The sequence below is a fragment of the Botryllus schlosseri genome, chromosome 1 (genome assembly GCF_051294905.1).
Source record: "Botryllus schlosseri isolate E-star chromosome 1, Bs_hap1, whole genome shotgun sequence".
Taxonomy (NCBI): domain Eukaryota; kingdom Metazoa; phylum Chordata; class Ascidiacea; order Stolidobranchia; family Styelidae; genus Botryllus; species Botryllus schlosseri.
The window spans coordinates 20,462,090-20,487,982 of record NC_137236.1 but is presented as its reverse complement, the minus strand read 5'-3'; the positions used below and the strand labels follow the sequence as shown (position 1 = coordinate 20,487,982).

General features: G+C 39.1%; 2 protein-coding genes and 1 long non-coding RNA gene across 6 annotated transcripts in view; 2 read left to right on the top strand and 1 right to left on the bottom strand.

Moving 5' to 3' along the window:
- The window catches only part of LOC145445049 (uncharacterized), a 199,089-nt gene that overhangs the window by 57,652 nt on the left and 115,544 nt on the right, over positions 1–25,893 (bottom strand). The window lies entirely within an intron of this gene.
- Positions 4,861–10,636, top strand: LOC145444768 (cornifelin homolog B-like). Its single transcript, XM_080322782.1, has 4 exons — positions 4,861–4,965; positions 8,604–8,769; positions 9,625–9,782; positions 9,858–10,636. The coding sequence occupies exons 1-4, from the start codon at positions 4,960–4,962 to the stop codon at positions 9,954–9,956; spliced, it is 429 nt and encodes a 142-aa protein (XP_080178908.1). The 5' UTR covers positions 4,861–4,959; the 3' UTR covers positions 9,957–10,636.
- On the top strand, positions 16,463–24,181 carry LOC145444900 (cornifelin homolog). 2 transcript variants are annotated; one of them, XM_080322968.1, is made up of 4 exons: positions 16,463–16,608; positions 20,915–21,146; positions 23,646–23,803; positions 23,874–24,181. In XM_080322968.1, the coding sequence occupies exons 1-4, from the start codon at positions 16,600–16,602 to the stop codon at positions 23,970–23,972; spliced, it is 498 nt and encodes a 165-aa protein (XP_080179094.1). In that variant the 5' UTR covers positions 16,463–16,599; the 3' UTR covers positions 23,973–24,181. The 2 variants fall into 2 exon arrangements, with proteins under 2 accessions (XP_080179094.1, XP_080179085.1); XM_080322959.1 differs by lacking the exon at positions 16,463–16,608 and adding an exon at positions 20,143–20,172.

Here is a 25,893-nt window from a genome sequence, read left to right as displayed (position 1 = left end):
AAGCAAATGGCTTTTTTTTCAATTTGCAAAATGATACCATAATTGTGTAAATGCTTTCAAAAATCATGTTGTATGAGCCTACTTACAATTACCACCCGATATAACCACCAATTTCAATCCATTTTGACGTCACAAATCAATATTCGTGACGTCATGGCCTTGAATAAAAAACAATAAAAAGGGCCATGTTTTAAACATGTTTGTCTTAAATTGATTTTCTGTTTTAAATGTAACCCAAGGTGAGGTGTTTATCAGTTTCAAAAGCTATGAGGTGATAGCAATGAGCCCTTAGATGTATTGTCATGCCGCTGTTCGGTGACGCTGATAAAAATACGCATGTTAGTGTTAGAATAATGAAGGTTGCTTACAACTGCTAACTTGCCTTTCAAGTTAGCCGGTATATGCAACCTATTAGTGACCTACACAATAAACAACGACGACCAAGACAACGTCACCATGTTCACCTTCAACATGTCTCTACGTCCGTGGTTCGCAACGTGAGTGATATCGCCCCCGGGGGGGCGGTTCGGCGGTCTAGGGGGCGAAAAGAATGAAAGGGGCGATAGGGCGGGTGAAAATGGACGAAGGGAAAGATAGAAGGCGATGGCGCGTTAAAACGTCAATATGGAGTCAGGACCGCAACTGCCGCACCCCAAACCGAATTCGGATATGGCCAAAAATTATTTCGTGAATTAACACAAATTATAGAGAAATCTTTTAGAAATTCCTGCAACTTTTTCAAAGATTTTGCACGCTGGGCGCGATTGAATATTATCATATGTCTTGGTTTTGGGGTACCCTTCCCCCTACAAAAATACGCATGATATATGGAAATGGTGACTTCGGCGTCGACCATTACTGCGCCACGACGCAACAAGACATGTGAAGTTATAGGGTCTGTAATAAACGACTCCGAGAAGTATGCGAGAACGATTGGCAGCGAGAAGATCTTGGCCGAAAAGGAATGCCCTTGTACAGACCGAACTCTTCGATATACATAAATGTTTAATTGTCCATAGACGCATCAATGGCTGGCGTCTAATGTTCCTGTCCTGGCGATCTGAACCATACAGGACAAATGCCATCTCGCAGAGAAGCAATATTTGCCAGTTAGGAAATACCAATGTGATACATTTTGCCGATTTCCATGTATTTTGACATAGCACATATAGGAGGTCACGAAAAAGCATCTTGCAACGAAGTCAATACAACAACGGGTCCGCCCGAAGATGTTTCATTATTATTTAGGGGTCCTACCTTTTCCATCACAGCACACTCAGCTCTATCGGTATATCTGATTACGTGAGCAGAGAGAGGATAAAAAATGATACCAATATATATGCAATTCCCAGCCATATTGACCGATTCAAACATGAATTATATATACTTATCGCGCTTTGCACGTTTAGGTGTAAAAGTAAAATTGTAATATCGAGGTCAAGCTAAAAACTTGACCTTTTCTTATTAGTCAACTCGCCGGTGATCCCAGTTTGTATACCCATTTTTTGGTTCCCAATATTTTGGGGCGATGGTCGGTATGGAGCTTCAAAGGGGGGGGGGGCGATGAGTCGAAAAAAGTTGGGAACCACTTGTCTACATACTAGTTGCAAGTAACCGAAAGGTAGGAATTCTACTGTAAATATCGATGACTTTGTCTGGGTCGCCGTTGTTCATTGGGTAGGTTTACAATAAGACGTATATGTTTAAGGCTTTAAGCGGACCATTGCTAGGAACTTGAGATGTAACAATGGCTCCAACGTTCCCTTCACGTTAGCGTTTGGTATATTAGCCTTGGTCATGGGTTCGCGATCACAAACGAACCACTGTAACGAATCATATCTAGATTGCATTTCAAAGAAAAACCAATTCAAAACCGACCTGTTCAAAACAATGCTTTTTTTAGCCTTGACGTTACGAATATATTTGATTGTGATGTCACAGTGGATTATTATTGACAATTGAAAATGTACGGTAAATATGGCTCCTCCGACGAGAAGGGACTCCGATAACTGTCATAAACAGACCGACAATATTTTCAACCAAGACTGCATCGTTATGCAGCATTTTTATGGTCGTGACCAGATCACCCACAGATCATCATGACCAGATCACCCATTCTGCACCAATGATATATATCTACGGGCAAAAACTGTTTAAAAGACGACGATTTCGAGGGTTCCACCCTCCACACATTGTATACTTCGACTATTGTGGGTGCAAATCGTGTGTCGGCTCAGAACAAATGTTTTTCAGGACGTAATTATACAATTATAGCATAATTAGACGCTAAAAAAATTAATGTCATTAGTTCAAAACACATTTTAATTTAAAACATGTCTTTTACAAAGGATTTCAAAATGCCGTTTGTTTTAAATGCAGCTCTAATTATATCCTGATATGACCTATGATGAAGCAGGGGCGACAATTTTAAAAACATTTCAATAATTTCTTTCAAAAATGAACTCAAAAACCATCGAACAGCTCATAGAACATTTATGATACGCTTTTTATTCAACCGACGATACCTCAAAATTTTCTGGGCTATCCCACGAGGACGTGCTTAGATATGATATTCAAATAACTAAAGTATTTGATGGCGGTGGGTTCAAAGTGACTAAAACGGTATAGTTTCCGATGGCGGTTATTTACGATCGAAACATACATGGTCGATTCAACATGTTTGTCGCATGTGTTTTCAGGAGTAGGCCTTATTAGTGACTATGACAGGTTTTCATCACCAGAAACTTCGACGCCTGCAATAGTCTCAAATCTCTAATCTCTGACCCATTTATATTGAAAAATATTTATCAGCACTAATTTAGCATATCAGATTTCCTATTACATGGTTTGCCATACTTTGTTGCCCGTTAGCAGACGATATACATAAACGTAATACCTTTGTAGCTTTCACACTCTATTTAACACCCACTTGCGAATGAATATAACTTTATTAGTTACGCGAGCTTTCGGAGCGCAGCTCCTTCACCAGGTGTCATATAAATCAGTGTTTCCCAACGTTGGTGATTTAGAGAAACTAGTGGGCAAAAATACCTAATGGATGCGATGGAGTGGCAAAAATGGTAAACGTTCATTCCTGTAACTGGTATTTGCATTCGCGAGGATGAACAGAGTACAAAGCTTGTGAAAGGTATAGGATGACTTTAAAAATCCTAAGGATGGTGTGGGAATGCGATGGTTATAATGATAGTAATCTATCAGGAAAAGTTAACAAGGTTAACCCGATGTTATCCGTTCATAACCGGATATCTGTCTAAAGGAAATACGGCTCACATTTGCGCAAGGCAATTTGAGAATATTCACAACTATGCTCAAATATCTGCATATGATGCATGTTGTTGCTAACTAAAGAGCTGTCACATTTTCAAAATGGTTAGGATTGAGTTAATGAGCAGGTATTGTAGAGGAGGGCGACAGAAGTAGTTTCCGACTTGCTCAGATCAAATCGCAGATATCGCAGTAACTTTCTTCAATTACATTGTATTTAGTGTGAAAGGGGACTCACCATTAAAATCCAATTTCAATGATTCAGGGGTCATGAGCTTAAATTGCGAGTGAGCATCTGTGACTGGACAGCGGATGGAAACTAATGACGGAAGGAAGCGATTGCTGTAACATATATAGCAGAAGACAAAAGATTCGTGATTATACATTTATGAACAATAAATTTCAGTTACATCAGCCTCAATGAACCAATGACTTTTAGTAATGAATCATGCTTCGTAATACTAGGAAGCGTATGTTTGTCCCCACCTTCTCGCAGGCCATGAAAATGTTATTATAGCCTTAGCTGCATTTCATTCCGCGTGTACGGCTTTGGTTCGTATGTTAATAACAAAACTAGGATATGATTCGCGCTCAAAAGGTTTGATAAACACCCTCATCAACAAATGTTTATAGAGACACAAGGATCGCATATGCCCAAAGCTCATAGATCAAAATCTCACATCACTGGTTCAGTTAGTATGTCAATGAGAATGCTGATCACAGGGTATGCTCGATTCTCAATTCTATGATCGTATGGGATAATAATTCAGTTCAAGTGACGTTTGTTTATAGAAATATTGCGCGAAGGCTTCAGGCAGTGAATAACTCATATGGAAAAGGAGTATTGTCAGTTATATATAGCAGTGACCGGTGGGTTGAGGATTAATGTTACAGAAGCTCAGGCTTGTCATTATATCCTGGACAATTCAATTATTGCGAATAAAGATGATGCTAAAACAAATATCTTATGATTCGCAATATTATAAATTCTGTCTGCATATACTTGATGATGAAGTGTCGCACCAAAAATAGGGGCCTGGATTTAGAAGTAATCATTTGGAATTTCTCAACTATGGTTCGGTTCGCAAGCGATAAAAATTCTCTGAATACGTTCCACGACCCATATTGAGTGAGAGGCGCCACCCTAACCCTGACCTATCACAACCCTAAACCTTCCTTAAGTCTAACCAAACCAAAGCCTGTTTTCAAGCTAAGTTATCGTTACAAACAACTAGCAATATATATCCAGATATCGTCAAAATGGCATGGCTAAGCCATTCGGTTATAAAAAAGACATCGCAAATAGCAAGGGATGATATCGCCAAAGTACATGGTGATATTCGTGAAGATTTACGCTTATGCTGACTTCGCCCATTTATATACAATGTACATGTACATTGTCAAATTAGCTAATATATAAGTAGGGTATAATATTGGTATGCTCTCGAAATAGCTTCATCAATTTATTTATGCACACTGATTCGAGTTGGAATAGAATGTGAACTGGAATTGGACAACGGCAATCGATTATAGCGGTATCCTTAAAAATATGCATCTGCCCAATTATTCCAAGAACAAGAGTGTTTGTGTTACTTGCAGTGAATATATTTTATCGTTGTATAGCAATAGTGCGAGGGATTGATTGGTATTTTCAGTGTTTGCAGATAAAAAAGGATGAATGTGAGTAAATAGACTATTTAATATATTACGAAATTATCAACTTACAAAATCGTTTTGTACCAAGCCCTCTTCAATATATATTTCAAATACTTAGAATTCACAGAATTAATTAAACGTACTACCAACACTATTTTATCGAATGCAAATAAAATCAAGTTATTAATCGAATCCCAATCAAATTAGGCCTACGTTTGTTCCAAATGAAAGTCCACTGTCGTTTGATGATTGTAATATTTGTTTCGATGCTTTCACCATTACCAAGTCTGCATTCACAGTTAAGATGATAATGACTGACGCGCCCACAAAGTTGTCGCGAATATATTGCTCAATCATAATGAATGCACCTGCCTGATCTAAAAGGGTTATATATCATTGTAAGATTTGTCTGACATGTGGATTCTCCATAATGCTGTAAGATAATAAGCTGGTATTGTAGAATAAGAAGAGCCAGATGGTCTCTGATTTGCTCAGGATAAACCACGGTTATCACACTAACGTTTGCCAATTATCTTGTCATTAGTGTGAAATAGGGGTGAACATTCAAATTGGAAGTTCAGGAGTCATGAGCTTAAATTGCGTGTAAGCAGTTATGACTACACAACAGGGTTGTAACCAAGTGACATGGTTCCGAGTCACGAGTCAATCTTACTTTTGTGGTTTTGACTCGAGTCAAGTCGAGTCATTTTCAATACATCACCGAGTCGAGTCCGAGTCCAAGTCACCGTTTAAAGGGTCAAGTCCGCGTCATAGTGTTATGACTCGAGTCCGATTCCAAGTCACAGTATTGTTTTTCACTTTTGTTTTCAATCCTGCTTATGGGTGATATCGAATTCCTTGCCTGCCAAACATACTTATTTTGTCCCTATCAGAGTCTTGGCACAGCAGGTTTATTTAGGAATATAACGGACAGTTCCTGGCCTCATTTACCGATGCTAATGGACGAGACACGCAGCCAATATGATAACTTTACAAATTTTAGAACTTTAAATCAAATATCTATCTTGTCAGTCTTATACATCACAAATACAAGCATTCAGTTTTTATTACGAGCACATCGACGACAACTCACAAATAGCTCATAGAGAACCAACGAATCCACGTCTACATACTATCTGATAGAGAACCAACGAATTCACGTCTAGATACCAGCTGATAGAGAATCAACAGATTCATGTTAATGTAGAGGCACAGTTTTCTTTCACATTATCAGATGGTTGACTTAAAAAAGGTCAACTTTCCTGCTCAGCTCCCGAAATAGCCACCGGAGCGTTACTTCAGTGCTATTTTACTGTATCTTCGTCGAATTTGCCCTACATTTAACAATAATTCTCAAAAAAGAGGACACAATCTAAAAAAGGATGACATTTAGACGTCCTCGAAGGACAAATTCTGCTAAAGGAGGACGTATGGTAACGCTATATTTTCACCAGGTCAGAATGCCGCAAAAGCGTGCATGCAGCAATGTGCAGTGACAAAAGAAGATATACCTGTTGATATTACTAAAGGTTTTCCCGATTGCATTACAGACTACATCGCGGTTACATCATTGGAGAAATAATTGTACATTGAGGCTGTTCAGAAACATTTTTTCAACTGTCCGGCTAATTCTTATAATTGTTAGATTGCCTAAAAGAACTCAAATTTAGCTCAATGCCAACCACTCGAAAGCAATGCTATGAGAGATAATTTTTGATGATTACAAATAGAGATTTTCGAATTTAACCGGCTATTTCATGATATTGTGAGATTGCGTAAAAATATGATTCACAGCAAATTTGGTTCAATTCCAACTAGAATAAGCGAAGTTATAAGAGTGGAATATTTTGGATATGAAAAAATAGTTGGCTTACTACTAGTATGTAATTATATTTATGAAAGAATTTCTCACTAAAAATGCTCCATTGATTTTCAAATCCAAAATTTGATCCTCTCATATCATTGATTCTACTGTTTTAAATTAAGCGAGATTCAGTGTTCGTTTTATGCAACATAACGATTTTATCAAGTAGCCACCCAGTAAAATAAAAATAAGTTATTTTTGAACAGCCCCATTGTACAAACATCACACAACATTAGCCATTCATTATTACTCACGTGCACAATGCACATACGTAACAAAACATCAAATGGACGGAGGGTATTGTGTGTTTTGACAGACAGCAGATCAAATCAATGATTTACACTTCAAAAATGCCAAAGTGGAGAGTAGATCCTTAGACACATTAAAGCGGTATGGCCTTAGAATTAATCCACATCTACTGAATACACGTTCCACTGGTGCACTGGATGCAGGAATAGACAAGCATATTTAACCTCACTGAAGAGCATTGGATACCTATTCTTTCTAGTCGCCCAAAAATGCAAAGAATCATCGCCTTCAAATCTACACATGAGCTTATCAGTCTCTTCCAAGTAGCCTACTTCACCATCTGAGTCATTTCATTGACTTTAATTGAACTTTGCATCGATTGTTTGCGAGCATAATTGAAAAGTCTTGAGTACTCTGATTGCGGAGGATCTATTACCTCTTCATCACTGGAGGATTTTGTACAATGCACTGCTACTATTTAACATTGTCTGTGGTTTTTACGGCGGCATATATGAAATCAGACGAGTGCAAATGAAGCAGAGGTAACAAATAGCGATATCGGCAGAATTCGTCAGAGGCGTTGATTTAGCCATTACGATTCGTAAATTTCTTAATCTTCAAGTCATGTAAAAATAAGCCGAGTCAATGACTTGAATCGAGTCATGCGTAATGACTCCAGTACAAGTCGAGTCAATTCAAATATTGACTCGAGTCGAATCATTTTCAAATTTCAAGAAAATGACTCGAGTCAAGTCGAATCACAAAAAAATCGTGACTCGAGTCATTACAACCCTGCTACACAACGGCTGGAGACGATCGATTGAAGGCGATAATCGGTGTAAGCGAATAGCCGAATACAAAAGCGCCTTGCTTTAAATCTATGAAAAATAAATTTCCGTCATAACAACCACACAGAATCAATGATTTTTTGTAATGAATCATGCTTTCAAGAACTATAGGTATCGTATGTTTATCCAATGTTCACACTTCACAGGGCATGGAAATGTTCTTTATAACCTTAGATGCATTGCATTCCATGTGACAGGCTTGGTTTGCAAGATAATAATAACACTCGGATTTCTATCGCGCTCAAAAGGTTCGAGAAATATTAGATGTTTATAGAGACACGTGTTTAGAAGTTGTTAAAAGCTCAGAGATCAAAATTTAGTTCATTTACATTTGATTTAGAATTCCTTCGGTCCCTTTTTTCTGGTTTATTAAATCTGGTTCAGGATCCTAAAAGGAATACGTTTTCGAGGTCTGGCGTATAGTGTAATGGCTATGGGCAGAGTTCATAATGAACTTCCTGAGTATAGAGAAACAAATGGTATTTCTATGTATCCTCAAGTCCTATAAAACATCCTGCGAATTCTGACTTTCGAAGTATTTCAAGTCTGTATTAACAATCTTTAAACAAGATAAATTATGGAATAGCCCTGGTCTGCACGGTAGTAAACAACTAGTACCACAGTCCAATCATACTTGAAGGCAGACCACGATTTCTTCAGAAAATGTGATTGAATGGTTAATTGACTTTATTGAATTTTAGACGCTACAGCCAATGCTGGATGATGATACGGTAGTTAAACAGGAACCAACCATGGTTACTTATCAGCAGGGTGTGGTTATGCAGCAAGATGCAGCAGTTGTGAACCAGCCTGGAATGGCAGACTGGAGCAGTAGCATATGGGCTTGCTTTGATGATATTCCGTCGTGTAAGTAAGGTTGCATTTATAACAAGCGGTGTTTTAAGACACTCTATTTGAAACATGTCCAATCCCTAAAATATATAGTTGTAACACTTTGTTACTCGTCTACTTTAATTGGCGATACTAACATGGCTGAATTAACCCATGATGTAATTAACTATGCATCATGGAGGCAACATACTGACAATGGTTGCTATTACTACTTTCTCAGATAGCGAAATCCGCAACGCTACGCAAAGCCCGTACCTTTTTATGAGTTACTATTTCTCATGAGTTTGTCTGTTTGATAGTTTGTTTACCAACCCACCACGTTTCCTGTCGCAACTCCTTCTCTTATTTTAAAGTTTGAACCGACGTAACTTGAGTCATTTTCATTTTATCACCCGGTCAGTCCGAGTTCGTGCAATTCTACGAACAATCGCGCATGATCCAAAATCACAATTTTCATTTATTGTAATGAACAGGTAATGCAACGTAATAGTAGATCTTCCAAAGCATGGCAGCTGATAAACCTACCTAAAGTGTGACAAAATTGAAATTTATTGAGTATTTTCAAGCGTCAAAGCATCTGTATGGCGGCGCGAAGAAGTGATCAACAGAAAAAAAAATTCGCTCCGCGCGATTTACCTCCAATTCAAGCGTGATTCTGTGTTATTCTCTGAATAGACCGAATTTCATATTTTGAATTCTCTCATCAACAGTCATAATTATCATGTGTCTAAAAGAAGGTTGAGAACTACTGGCCTATTGCATATGTAAGACGGGGCGATATACCGTCAATCGATTAACCGTATGCAGTCACCACAACATAGTCGCTATTATATTTTGATCGAATCTATAAAGCCGCACAAATATTAACAGGTTTATGCGTATATTTCTGCCGTTGTTTTTATTACGGGTGCATCGCAAAGAGAATGGGAGAGGACTGTTGCGTCGGATGCAGTGGAGACCCATCTGGGTGTGTTCCGGGCGGTCACCTGGCTATGCGCGCCTCATTCCGAGCCAAACATGGAATTCAGGTGCGTCACTATGGATACACCCCGTAAAAAGTTCTTTAGTCGCATAAAACGAAATATCTATTTTTTTCGTTTCAGGGATCTATTTGCGATGACTGCTGCCTACTTTTCTTCTGTCAGCCTTGTACAATGTGTCAGCTAGATCGGGAGATAAACTATCGCGAGGGACGTCAATGAAAAGCACAACTTTACCAAGTTAACGTAGACTATCCAACAAGGAAATTACAAGCTCTCATACAACAAAGAATCACGCTTATATTCGTGTTTTCAGTTTGTGTCGTTGGATTTAATCCGTGGATACAAATATTTATTGCATTATACATGCTCTCTAAACTTGCTTCGATGCTCCTGTCTGAAACACTAAAAGAATCCATAACTGGTTATTGTGGCATGTCGCTGAAAATATTGCTCACCGAGTAGGCCTATAATGCATGCTAAATAAATACTATAAGTCGTATGGGTTAATAATTTAGATAAAGTAACGCTTATTTACAGAAATATTGCACAAAAGCAATACCGAAGTAATATGCGCAATTTTTTCACATCTATACTCGTGAACTGTGGCCAAGGATCACATTTGACAGTTTCTGATAGCTGTATTTAATCTGTTACTCACTTTATTCCTGTCAATTACATTACTTGGAATGTAAGGTGTTGCTAGAATGAATCCGAGCGAATATAAATTATATATCTTCAGATGCTTGACGACGAAGTAGGCCTATAGCACTTGAAATTACAGGTATATATATATATTTGGAAATAATATTGTGGAATATTTCCAATGGTTTACCGGTAGGAGACCGGGAACAAATGTAACACGGGGCAAATGTAAGAATCGACCTCCCCGCTAGTATAGGATGAAATAGCCTTCATATTTTGAGTGCACATGCGGTAGGTATGTCTTCTAATATACCTGAAGTCATGTTGAGCTACGACACGAAACCCCGGAATAATTAAAAAAAAAACGAAATTAAGGACCCTTTAGTAAATATTTTCTGATATGTAATAATTTGTTCTGAAGAATAAAACCTCAAGTGGTTACAATGCAATATATGTAGCTGGAACAATATTACCATAGTCTAGCGTGATCATAGCAGAGATGAGCGGATTTGAAATTTCTATGTCCTTATCCAATCCATATCCGAACCTTCAAATCCAAATCCAAATCCTAATCCATAACTTTTTCATATTTAAGTCCATGTCCAATCCTAATCCAGTTCCAACTGGAAATTCAGAAAAAAACTAATTTATGCAATGGAGGGATTCGAAAATTTTCTTTCACAACCAACGATTCATTTGATTCAAGATAACCTAGTAACCATAAGTACATTAATAACTGATCTGAATAAAGTTTGTCGCCATTCGCCACACGACATTTCAATCTCCCATAAAATAGGTAAATCCAATCCAAATCCTAATCCGTGCAGAAAAAAATGCCTAATCCAAATCCAATCCAAATCCGACAAAATTTCACAAATCCTGTTTTTTCAAAACCTAATCCTAATCCATGCTCATCTCTGGATCATAGGGAGACTAGGACTTGCGTCGCCGGGAATGCACCATCCTGAGACATTAATCATGGTCGAGCGTGTCAGGCGCAATTGTAAGACTCTGTTACTTTTGCCCGTTACAATATCTTTTGAGTTCTGAATATCTGTGTTCATATGCTGGTATAACCCTACTGCAGAGGAATCCTGCAACAGCCATAAGTCCAATACCAGAACAGACTCTACCTGGTCATACCAATTCTAACATGATCCTCTGTTGGAACGGCCACACAGAACTGGTGATGCGAATCTTAGGGTCCGGTTATTTCCGTGATTCCACTACCCTATCTCATGTTGGTCGATTTTTTGTGTGTCGATCTTCAATGGTGACTTAAGAAGTTGCCAACGACGGAATCTTCATCCCCTGACTTTGAGCATGGCCCACTTACATTTCGTCATTTGGTGTGAACAATTTATGTTAATTTTGTACGGAACAGAAGAATACCATTAGCTTTGATGCAACACAATGTCGTGTCCTCGTTTTGCTACACTATCATTGGCCCATTCAACAAAGCTATTTTAGCCAGGTCAATTCCGCACCATTCGCAGAGAACCGAATGCGCAACCCATTATGTACTCTGAACTACAGCACCTTGGTAGAAGAGGGTTAATATGTGTAGGGAGATGATGGAATGAATATGGCTCTTGTACACTTTGAGCTCATGCAGAAGGCACGAGCGATGATAATTTATTCAGATGCCAAAAATACGGTAAGGCGTAGCCTAAAAGCGTTCAAACTTTTATATTTTTAGTTTAATTCAATAGTACAATATGTGTTCCTATTATTGTTGTTCATTTCGTTTATTTTTAGTTATAAACATTACATTTATTACATCTACCCCGCATGGGCGTTACAATTTCCCCGGGGTACGGGGCGATTGAAGCATTTTCGCGACGATTTTCGCGACCAAAAATTTCAATGATTGATTATTATGTATTGAATTCCATATTAGTTTTTACATTAACTATCGAGTTGTTGGCTTCTTTATATAAAAGTTTGGCTGTGAAATATCCACGTTAAAAACATGTAATGTTCGACAATACAAAAAGTGTTACAATTTCCCCAGTCTCCCCTACGGTCCGCGAATCAAATTGGGTTTGCAAAACCCTACATGATCAATCACAATCCTTTCGTTTTCGAACTTTTACCAAAGCCCCTGCATTACATCAATACATCCCCAAGCCCAAAGTATATTATGATACGGCCATACCATATAACTACATCTTTTCACACCCACAAAATACATGAATGGGATCGCTCACTTACAAGGTGATATTCACGAAGATATATATTTTTGACGTCGTTTACAACAATTTATGTCAAACCTTTTCGAGCTATATCACCACCAAGGTAACGATTATCATGTCAGCCCTTCCCGGTGTTGGGATCAAGTCACAATCTTCGAGTCACCAGTCATTTCGAGTCATTGCACACTTTGACTCGAGTCAAGTCAAGTCAATCAATTTTCGAAGGTGACTCGAGTCAAGTCAAGTCACGAGTCAAGTCGCAATTAAAGTCAAGTTGCATTTTCGAAATATGAGGCATGATTACGTAATTTCATTTTTCAAGCTGTCTGAAATACATAATGAGTGGTCATTGATTCCGAACTGATCAGAGGATATAGAGTTAAATATACACGCAAGAAAGCCATAGATCGCTCACATATACGTATAAATATTCAACTACGTAAGTAATTGCATAGCCTCAGTTTTCATAGTTACCGGCCAAATACGGAATAGAGAATAAAAAAACGAATTGATAAGATGCAATATATTACACATTTATTTATTGATATGATACAATTCGAGCCTGCGCCAATGGTTAACGACTATATAAACTATATTCGAATTCAATTTCAATAAAACAAGAGGTTTGGTTAAGGTAAGAACAGAGAACAGAAATAGATTTGTTGCGATTTTATTACTTTAGTACTATCGTTTACGACAACATACGCTGTAAGCTTCGCTCACCGCGTTTCCGGTCAATTTATTTGTGAGAGAACAATGGAGGGTCAGTGAAACGCATGATCATTGAATGATTGGTCGCTTTCACGGGTTACACCAGCGTTTCGCGAAAAATCCGAACATATCCAAGATACAATGATTTTTATCGACATTGATTACTTGATGACTTGAAATTTACTAGTGAATTTTGCTCCTAGTCACGAGTCAATCCACATTTCTGATACGTCTGGTGAAGTCAAGTCAAGCTATTTTAGTAAAGTGTCTCGAGTCAAGTCAAGTCATACAAAAGGTGACTCGAGTCATCCCAACACTTGCGCATTTATTACAGCTAATAATGATTAAGGTGGTGTATTAATATCATAATCCTTGTCATATTTGGTTTTTGTTTTGATAAGAACATTCTCATTCTAAGATTTGCAGACTTCACGTTCAACACTGTCATATTAATTTTGAGGGAGGTTCAACCGACGCTATATCTGCTGTGATTCAGGAACTTTGTTATGACTCTGAAAACACGTTCTCTCAAACATTGAGCGCAGACCGTCAACGAGAGAAAAGTTAACCCGACTCCAGTCACAGAATTTCAATTTGATTCAATGGCATATCCAAAACGCTGATTGGACATATTGACACTTTGGGTTGAACTCTAAATTGTTCCAAATCAGGAAACAATCAGCTCTTCAATCATTTCATGATCGGAAACTGTACACAATGAATTGATTATCCGGCGAGGAAATTCTAATTGGGACATATATTCTGTTATATAATCCCCATATGCTCGTGTAATTTTCTGCGATGATTTAATAATGTTTCTTCATCAAAATCGGATTTTCGAGTAGGACCGGTTTAGCTCATGCAAGCTAACGGTGAAATATCACAGGCTTATTATTGAATCCAGACCGTGACATTTTCACTTTTATTAAGTTTCGTCATTACTAAGAATATATATTTCCTACTCATAAATTTTGGTAAATATGCCCGTCAAGTGGAAGCGATATCGTTTCTCACAACCTGAACTCCGTGTCTCGGATGCAACGGTAGCAGCACTGCGTAAAATACACGATCGTTTGACACAGAGATTAAAATCCCGCAAGACATTTTCTCTGAAAAAAGCCATCACACCTTACAGTGAGAAATAATTGTTTAATTACTTCGTAGTTCTCACGGCACAGGATGAACCACGAATTTTAGTAATTCTGCTGACTGCTGAATTAGTCCATTGATGACAAGATTAACATTGTCATATACCAATGGACTTTGCGGTACAGCTGATAGACGGGTGATCTTACATTGCCCTGACTGGATCTATTTACATTTTCACTGGGTATTCAGCTGCTCTGTTGATCAATCCTTTCAAAACTACGCAGCAGTTGCATTCCAAACCTATTTGTTGCCCGATTTGCACTCAGCGATCCCTACCGACCAATGTTATATCTAGCGACCCTGATCACCCATTTCATGGCCAGAGCTCGCTTCACGCTGGCGAACGCCCCAAGGGGGCGCTGGCGCATACTTTGCAAACCACTGGTTTACAATATATCCCTCGTGCAGGGACAAGTAAACTAATATAAAAATTTCATGCCGAAGTATACTGATCTTATTCCGACACCGAGGTTTAGTGCGATTGACTGCACAGTAGGGACAGTCACCTGCATAATAATGACATTCGATTCGTGAAAATACCGTCATTGCTCTCACAAATACGAATATTTTGCTAGATTTCGAATTACAGTGTTACTTACCATCTTAAGTAAGAGTAAAATCTTTAAAAAATCCTTTACTTTTAAAAATGTCATATTTACTTTCTCGTGTCAACATTGGAATTCTACATCCAATTACGGATCAAGATCCTAAATCTGATGATGTTTCAACATGAACGGTTATTACAGTATGGACAGTAGCTACGTGCACAAATGGATAGCGCCCGTATGCTATGGAGAGTCGTATGTCACGTGCATAATAAGGTCAGTCGCGTGCGCCACATCCTGATTGTAGTTGTAGCCTATCATTTTCACAACAACATTCAAGTTTGTTACCAATCATCATCTCGAAATAGAAATCCTATGAAGTGATAGCAATGTGTTTTATAGCCAACTACTCTTTGACTCTGAATATCGAAGATTGCTACTGAAGATGAAACGGATTTTTTAAGCCTAATAATTTGGCAGGGTGCCAGTTGAAAGAAGTGGGAGTAGTTTGCATATAACCTACTATACCTCGGTGAAAAATTCTCCTGCGTAATGCCAAATACGTGAACTACGAGAAAGTGAGTTCAATGCTCGATATTGACACCACCCGGTTGTACCGCTATCCGGCTTGCGAATTTGTTCGTCAACCGAAGTCCATTATCAGCCAATATAGAAAACTTCTTCTAGGCCGTTTGGTTATACCCTTAGCAGATCAACAATGCATTCATGTCTGGAATCTCGGGCATAATTTATTGTAAAAAAAAACTCACAAACCTTTCGCTTCTAAAAGATGCTTCAGCAACATCAAGTTAACAACCCGATACAATTATATTGAGGGTTTCTATTTTTGTCACCGAAAAACCAGGTAGTCAAGAGTTCTTCCACATCTTTGACCATGATATTTTACTGCATATTTACATTGCACATATTTGTGAGCATCACAATGAAACGAATAGTTCTTGGAAACCGCCACCGTCAGCCATTGTTGCCGCATTGTAATACAGGGGTTTACGACGTACGTAGGATTGGAATGCGTCAGACAACTCCACTATCCAATTTATGAGGCCGCAGTTGTATGTTATGACCCATCTTTAGTAAGGTGCGGGCTCACGTATCAGCGTGAAATAAACTTCCAATATAATAATCTCAGTTCGGTAGTGAAGCTAGATAATTTCCATTGAATTCTGCCGGACATGATGTCGATAATCATTTCATGACCAACTATTACATCTCGTAGTATATATAACAAGTAGGACTTTGATTCCTCGATACTCGAAGATAAATGCAGGCGTCATGCAGAATTAGGACATTGCCACTGGAAATCAGTTTAGTTGTGTATGTCTTCATACATGCGATTGTATGCGACTCATTTACGCCAATCAGTATGGGTGGCAGAGCTGACGTGTCTACCTGACAGTACCGCCTATGTGAAGCGACCGGGAAAAATAGACGGTTCTCATTCTACGATTCCATTTATTTTGGAATCTTTAAGAATTGAGCGTAGGAACTGCACCATGGTTTTCTGTAATATCTTCTGTTGAGGCGTGGTCTATTTTTTTCATTTTTGACGATATTGCTTAATTAGCAGCATAGAACAACTGGTATTTAGACTGAATACAGATGGCGGAAGTGAGTATAACATCTGCAATATTTTATATAGCCTAGAGGCCTTGGTGTAATTATTTGCAACTTCGTTTCGTACTACTAAATTTATATTATTCTAATTCCAATTCGTTAATCCGCGCCGAATATAGACTGAACAAATATTAAAAGTGCCCCCATGATCAAATCCAGATATGGATGAAATAAAATCAAGCCATGAATTTAAATCTGACTTAGGCCATCAAATTGCATGCTCATTGCTCGCACCTCTGTTTGTCTCAGAAAGATCGATGTTTTTATATAGATTTGTTGGTGTTCATATCAGAATCTAGCACACCGAAACTCTTCCCATACGAAAGTCCAATCGCTGTTTGACTTATGGCTATAATCACAGTAGGTAGACTTACTACCAAATGCTCAGAGCTGTGGTACACAAAACGTGGTACACGGAACACCTGGGGTTTGCTGAGCCATGTCTGAATGGTTCCTTAGATGTCAAATCACATACTCAAGGCCATTGGGTCCTAATCGGTGTTCCACGCCACAGTAGCGGTTCCGCGGAGTTCAAGAGACACATTCTACTTATACATGCGATTTGTGATTGTGCGCTGGACTTGGCCATCATGAGTTGAAGGAAATTCGGCCCGAGCATTGGCTGAATCGTTACTTTTGAGTGGGGTTGTAATGAAGTCACAAGGCTTCGAGTCACAAGTCAATCTCACTCTTATAGTTTTGAGTCGAGTCAAGTCGTGTCATCTTCAACTCACCAACGACTCAAGTCATAGTCCAAGTCAGGTAGCAGAGGGTTGAGTCCGAGTCATGGTATTATGACTCGAGTCCAAGTCTAAGTCATTGTGTTGACTGTTCAGTCTGCAGTTACAGTCTTGTTAACTCCACTTTTATAACTCATTTTGGTGATAACGAATGGTTCACATTTATAATATACTAATTCCCTCATTTTTATCAGTTTTGGGTCGCATTTTCAAGTACCAGTACCAATATTTCAAATCCCAATAGTGTGGTTACTGTACTATTCTTCTAAATTACAATGGAATGTCGGTCTTGGCCGTATGAGTGTCGAGTCATATGACTTGGTTCGAGTCATACCCAATGACTCGAGTCCAATTCGAGTCAATAGACTGATTAACTAGACTCGAGTCGAGTCATTTCCGTATTTTGAGAAAATAACTCGAGTCAAGTCGAATCATCAGAAAATCGTGACCCGAGTTGAACACGAGTCGAGTCGAGTCTCTGATATTTACAAGCTCATTTATAATTAAGCAATTGGTATCACGCTGTTACGTTGAACACCAAACGATAAGACCACATCTTATAAGGTACAGCTACACATTTCTGATATAGTATCTGAAAGGAATTAGCAGACGTCACCCTGATTTTCATTTCATTTTTATATGTTTTTAAAATATATTTTAATGGTTGAACTCGTTTAACACCCTATGCCACACACTGTAATCTATAGTATTGTAGATCAGATGTGTAGGTAAATGTGTATTGTGGTAAATTTGGGGATCCGCGAAGGTCTGAAGATTATCGTAAGTGTTCCGCGGGTTCGTAAAGATTAGGGACCACTGTACAATATATACGTATGATTCGTAGCGATACGCCCGTCTAGGCTAGGGTTACCATTCGTCCTCTTTTAAGAGGGTTTGTCCTCTTTTTTGACTTTTTTGAAAGTGTCCTCGGAGGACGGCCTTTTGTCCTCTTTTTTGAGATTTTGTCCTCTTCTTTGAAAATTTAGGGCACATTTAGAGCAAAATGCGAGTGATATGCCGTACACAGAAGTGACGCTCCGGCGGGTATTTCGGAGTGAGAGACGGTGGTTTGAGCTTTGAGCGAAAAGTTGACCTTTTTTTTAGTCAACCACCTAGCAATGTGGAGAGAAAAACGATATTTTGAACTCCGAGCGAAAGTTGACCTTGTTTTTTAGTTAACCGATGACAAAGTGGGAAAAATTCACCCATTTTTGAGAATTGTTCTCCGGTTTTGCAAGTCTCAAATTCCTGAAAATGTGTCCTCTTTTTAGATTTCCAGAATATGGTAAGCCTAGTCTAGGCCATTCTTGTATGTTTGATTGGGGTAGTCAGGGTATTTGTTGACTATACCGTTGCATGTTGTCATTTACACATGGACCACTTTTCTTCGTTTTTATTCAGTTACTGCCGACTTGTAGCACTGTCCACTTCCTGGCTTTTGAACAGCTTCTTTGAGTTACAGAACTTCAATATACAATTGAATAGTATATTCATATTAAAATGAACCCGAATATTTTCGGCTGACACTCGTCAGGGGTAATCGTCAGCAACTAGTAGAGAATTCGAAAGAACAGCGTATATCAACAATCGTAACACAAAATATGACGTCACCAGCACGAAATGTCGAATACGAGAGCGTTCAATGTACTATTTTTAGATGATACACGAACTCTTTTTGTTGACACAGCCTTGGCTGGTGTATTTTGATAAAAGTCGACTCCAAGGCGCACAAATGAAAGTGTGAGCGACCCTTTCCGAGTATGCGAAATCTGTCGTCTCGATAATTTTTCGCACAGGCGGGATTATCCAACAAGTGTTTGCCAATTGCAGAATTTATGGCCTTTGATTGGTCCGCATCAATCTTGAGCGGGTGAGTTAAGGGTGAGCTTTTCATCGAGCGTGTTCTAATGAATCTAGGGATATGCTGATTTATGCGTTCCTGCAAGCGCTTTGACGTTCTTCCCACGTAGCCACAATCACAGTGGCACTTAAATTCGTAAACTACATTGCTTTGCTGAAGTGCGGGTAGCACGTCTTTACGTGTTGCGGGGAGCAGTTGCGTTGTCGTGAAGACACAGTGAAGACCAACGACACAGTGAAGACCAACGTGATTTTCACGACAACGCAACTGCTCCCCGCAACACGTAAAGACGTGCTACCCGCACTTCAGCAAAGCAATGTAGTTTACGAATTTAAGTGCCACTGTGATTGTGGCTACGTGGGAAGAACGTCAAAGCGCTTGCAGGAACGCATAAATCAGCATGTCCCTAGATTCATTAGAACACGCTCGATGTAAAGCTCACCCTTAACTCACCCGCTCAAGATTGATGCGGACCAATCAAAGGCCATAAATTCTGCAATTGGCAAACACTTGTTGGATAATCCCGCCTGTGCGAAAAATTATCGAGACGACAGATTTCGCATACTCGGAAAGGGTCGCTCACACTTTCATTTGTGCGCCTTGGAGTCGACTTTTATCAAAAAACACCAGCCAAGGCTGTGTCAACAAAAAGACTTCGTGTATCATCTAAAAATAGTACATTGAACGCTCTCGTATTCGACATTTCGTGCTGGTGACGTCATATTTTGTGTTACGATTGTTGATATACGCTGTTCTTTCGAATTCTCTACTAGTTGCTGACGATTACCCCTGACGATTGTCAGCCGAAAATATTCGGGTTCATTTTAATATGAATATACTATTCAATTCCTGGCTTTTATAAGACACCGCTTACTCGGATGCGCCGTTCATTTGTAAATGAGGAATAGGCATCGCTCTTTTGAATTTCCACCGAACAATGCTATGATCATCTCAAAGGTGAAACAAACCCTGCCTTTTCGAACTGCCATCTGAAAGCTAACAGCATAAATCACGTCTGATTCGCGATGAATAATCGCCATGAGGTTTTGGTTTTGTTTGAAAAGTGTGTTTTGTTGAATTCGCTTTTTTGATACTCCGTTAATGCACTGCGAATATTGTGCACCACTAACTTATAGTAACTATATGTATGCGGTATTGCGGTAGTTTTTTTATTCCGTGACACAGCGAAAAATTTTGGGTGCTGAGAAGACTTGCAGGTCAGCGTAAGTGTTCCACAAGTTTTGTCAGTAAGCGTTGAGAACTGGTACTTTTTACCTTCTGATATCGGTATCGCATTGCAACTGACATGACTGGTTTAAGCCCGGTAATAGTGTGCTATTCCTAGTAATAAAGATCTTATTTAGTCACGTAGAGTTGATCGCAGGCAAGTCTGGTTTGAGTACAAAATAGAAGCTTCTATTACATTAGCGATATGCAAAACTGAGCGCAATTTCGGATACCAAACTCGGAACCCTCTAATTGGTAATGAGAAAATTGTTCTGATTCCACTGGTAAACCATGCTTAATGGGACTTTTACCGCTTATTTTAATTCGGTGGTGAATATCCTTAAAGCGCATTTAAAAGCTAAGTAATTTGAATCGGTCGGCTCCTAAAAATACCCAATGGTTAATCCGTATTTTATTCCAGTCATTGATGTCCTTGTGGAATACGTCTGATGGTATCTTTATTCGATTTCAGACTTATGATCTAAAAGAATATCCAACTCTGGATAGCCCTGGGGTGGTGGTGACGCAGCAACCCACGATGTATACACAGCAGCAACCCACAGTGTATACACAGCAGCAACCCACGGTGTATACACAGCAGCCCGCAATGATGATGCCGCAACATGTGACGGTTATGAACCAACGTCCCACAATGGAAATCTGGAGCAGCAACATATGTGACTGCTGTGATGACATTCCATCGTGTAAGCATGCCCATGTTTAGGCGGAGCGTGTGTTCCTCATGTCTCCTTTGTGATTTTGACATTGGTACACCAGATTGGAAAGTTTATGAGGCTCTTGCTCGCAAAAAACACTTGGAATATCCTACACCGCGAAAATATTAATGGAATAGCATAATGTTACAGTAATCTCAACATCTTTGATCGGGATCACTGGAATTGCAATTTGTAATTACTCCCTTTCTTCCTCATGGTGAAAGCATCCAGTGGAATTCAACAAAAAACAAAGAAAAAAGTTACTGATAGCTCCACGCTCCATACTCAGTTTCAATCGTCATAAACATCACGAATAAAACTGTCGTCGAAAAACGGTGCTGTATGGACACCGTAGAACAGAATAAAATGAATAAATGAATATACCAATATTATGCACAACCGTGGTAACAAATGTGATTTGACAAAAATGTATAATGTGTGTAACACTATACCGAATACGTAACTATATTCTGTATTTCCTTCATTTCTACGGTAATGAGTCTCTACAGGCGTAAGATATAAATCAGCGATCGGGGACTTATGGCTCGCGAGCCATATATGGCTCTTTTGGGTATAAGATATGGCTCTTTGCCAAAGATTTATTTTTTTACTAAATTGATCAATATTGCAAAAATTTGTCAGTAGGGCTGGGCACAATTATTCGAGTACTCGAATCTGAATCGAGTATTAATTTTAATGATTCGAGTCGAGTAGTAAAATACTATTTTTTCGAGTACTGGCATTATACGCTTCTCGCCACTGATAGGTAATTTATCAACGAGAATTATAGTTTCGTTACTACGTTCCACTGGTAAAGCCTTCAAACCTTGATTGGCGGTATCGTAGCATACGAAACATTATTACAAAGCTACGAAAGTTACTGGACGCAACACATTTCCGAAGTCATGATTATCCCAAAACGTTATCACCAAGTGGAATGAAATCGGTATGGTCGAAAAAATAGCAAAGTATCTTTTATGAGAGGAATAAAAGGCATTGCATTCTTTGTTGTGGCATAAACGGTACAAATTTGATCTTTAACGTATCGCATTCTGCTATGACGTCATAAGGCGAGTGATACTCGATTACTCGACTAGACTCGAAGCATATTACGTGATTCAGAATCGAATCACTCAGGTACTCGATTTTGCCCAGCCCTATTTGTTTGTAAAGTTTCATCACGACCAAAATAATTATTCTTGTGAGGGTATAAACATGTCTTTGAAAGGTAGTAAAGACAACGCCGTCTTCAGGGTTAGGGGTCCAGACAGGCCTTTTGAAAATCCCCAAATTGAAGTTGCTGTCGTTCCGGCGACCAATATCACTCGCGAATTCGATGTATCCGACTCGAAATCTTGGATTGCACGATACGTTGATTTATCAAAGAGAATAGCAGACATGGCGATGGCCATATGACAACGAAGTTATCATATACGTCTTTTTGATCTATGGCACGAAATGAACTGCCATGGATGTGACATTCACAATTACAAACAACGCCATCGCTATCCACGTTCTTGATTGGTAAGTCGCTTTCTTACAACAGCGATAAAATGTAGGCATGTAGCGTAACGTTATGTTCCTTCCGAATACTTTGAGAATTGAGAATTCGATCAGTATTTCGATTTGCGGAATCAGTGCCACAGCTATATTCAATTCATATCAGTTGGTATAAATTTTAAGCTATTTACGATGAATTGCGCTATCAATGGCGAAGTTTGGCCGGTAATGTGTCTTACCGCTCGCTTCGGGCTGTATTTTCGAATAATGAATATGCAAATCGCCTAATTTTGGGAGGAAAATGTTCAAAATTAAGTCATAGATGAACATCCATAGAAAATACCAATAGCAATTGAGATTTTCACAACTTTCGTTCACTCATCCTAGTAGCAGGTGACAAACTGCCTCGCTTGCCTCCCCGGACCCCATGTCACTGATGCATCAGCACACCTTACATTGGGTATATACTGCTGCAGTGATCATGCTTGGCTCCACTTACGCATCTGATCATGCGTTGTCTCATGCTCGAATTAGGCTACAAGCATGATTAGTGCTAGTTTTTACGAAGAAAAGGAGGTGCACACGACGAATCCCATGTTGTGAGTTAAAGTGGTACCGTGACGTCACGAATTTTCAAATGTGACATAGAAGTTGATTGACATGTATGACTCTTTGATTGACATGTATGGCTCTTTGAGAGTTAAAATGAATAAAATGGGCCAATATGGCTCTTCGGACGAAAAAGGTTCCCGACCACTGGTATAAAGCGAAATGAAACACAAAATACGTTACGGAATATGATATCAGAGAAAACTTGCTATCCAAAGTAAATGAAGCTAATAACTTTCCTCGACAATCAACGAACCCGAGAAACTATATGTTCTATCTGAAGTAGGCCTACATGAAGCGATGCAGGATTACGAAACTGCTCTTACAACAGAGGATATAAGTGATCGGTCGATTTTACAGCTCGTGGGTATTTCACAGGTCTGTGCGTATTCTTCTGTCGTTGCTTTTATTACGGGTGCATTGCAACCAGAATGGGGGAAAACTATTGCATTGGTTGCAGCGGGGATCAGTATGGGTGTGTCCCAGGCGGACACCTGGCAATGCGTTCCGCATTCAGAGCGAAGCATGGTATTCAGGTACGAAACATTGAAAATGCTCATTCGAAAATTATTGAGTCACATACAAAGCAATTTCATTCTGTTGCAGGGGTCTATTTGCGATGACTGCTGTCTGCTTTGCTGCTGTCAGACATGCGCGATGTGTCAGCTAGACCGAGAGATAAAATATCGCGAGGGGCGGAAATGACAAGTTCATTCATACTGATTTATTAATTACCGTACCCATAAGGAACCCTAATTTGTCAGATGATCAATACTTGTAGCATATATCATTGAAATATCGCATTGACGTGTACCAATCAGATATGATGACGCGATGTTTCAATGTTGAAGGGGCAATGCGCGTTTAATTTGATGCGGTATCAAATTAAATTAAAGTTCAAACGATTACCGATTCGTTCCGTGTGTTATATTACGGGCTCAGCATAATTGGTTGAGATCAGTGGTTTTAAACCTGATGGGCACGCCCCCCCTCTTAGGGGGACGCGAAAGCTCTGAACGGTGACCGCGAAGAAGTGGTCAAAATACGTTCGCGCTTTGCGCGATATACCCCCAATTCACTCGTGCTTCTTTATATATACAGCAAATTTCATATTTTTTAATTCTCTCATCAACAGTTATAACCTTCCACGCCATCAAACAATCTGTTGGAATTGCTAGCATCCAGGATGGATACTGTGATATGACAATGAGGGGCACGAACTTTTTCGATATCATAAAGGGTGGCGTGTCTGACCCAAGGTTGGGAACCACTGGGTTGAGATAATGAGTCACACGGATCATGAGTGAGCGATGTTAAAAATTAAATACAAATGACTCCAATCTTTACGGAAAACAGAGTAATGATAGATCACAGGATGTACTTAAAATTGAAAGTATACCTCGAACCAATCTCAGTTTCAACCACTCCAGTTGTACCACCAGAGTATAAGACTGTCACGCAGCCAGTGGCCAGTGGCGTATAATGCGCGATTTGCTTAAAATTACCTATGTTCTCTACGTCACAATGAAATGTGAAGTGACGTCATGAAAAATGTGAAGTGATGTCATAAAAAACAAACCACCGAAGTCCGCCACATCAATTTACGTTCAAGCATTCGAACGTTTCATTCTGCTACGCCTATATTTACCGTCTCGATATTACTGGCACGCTATTGGTATAATATCCCCATATTTCCCATGGAATTTTGTTAAAAATATACCTACATCTTGAAATAAATTATACACCAATCTAAAAGTTTTGTTAATATCTTCAATATATGGAGTTCAATGATTGACTGTGATTGTGCAAAATTCTCCACGATTATATATCGATATAGTATGTAGGCCTACTTGTAGAATTATTGGCGACAGTACATTTTTACTGCTAAATGTCGTAAAAACTCATTGATTTCAAATAGTTATAAAATTGGCTACTGAAAAAGGTTTTCATGGTCGCAAACACCTTTGGTCCACATAAAAAGAATAGCTCTTCAAATCTCTATATTTTACAACGGTATTAATGTTTAACGGGTCCGAGGACTGCCATCGCTTATTTATTGGTAACTATTGGTAACGATGGGTAAAACTACGTGACTCGCGCAATTGGAAAGAATACTGTGTCGCATGCAGTACAAATACTAGCTCAGGTGTGACAAACAATTTACAATAGTCACGATCGTTGAACAGTATAGAACATTGCACTTGTATCATCATCTACTGCAAAATCATTGTTATGAAATACATTTAGTCGACAATGATTTAACAGGGGTGTGCTATGTGCATTCATGCCACCCGTACAGAAAATTTCTGCAGCTCACAAAACAATGTCAATTTTGATGGGTATGGGAAATGCAAAGAGTTTTTAAAATAGATTTGTTCCATTTTTTGTGGTGTTTCATTCACACACAGCAGTGACGCTGGTCATCGCCTATATAAGGCAGTGTTGGGATCAAGTCACTACCTTCGAGTCACGAGTCATTTCGAGTCATTGCACATTTTGACTCAAGTCAAGTCAAGTCAATCGATTTTCAAAGGTGACTCGAGTCAAGTCAAGTCACTCGATTTTTGGAGGTGACTCGAGTCAAGTCGAGTCAAGTCAAGTCAAGTCACGAGTCAAGTCACAATTC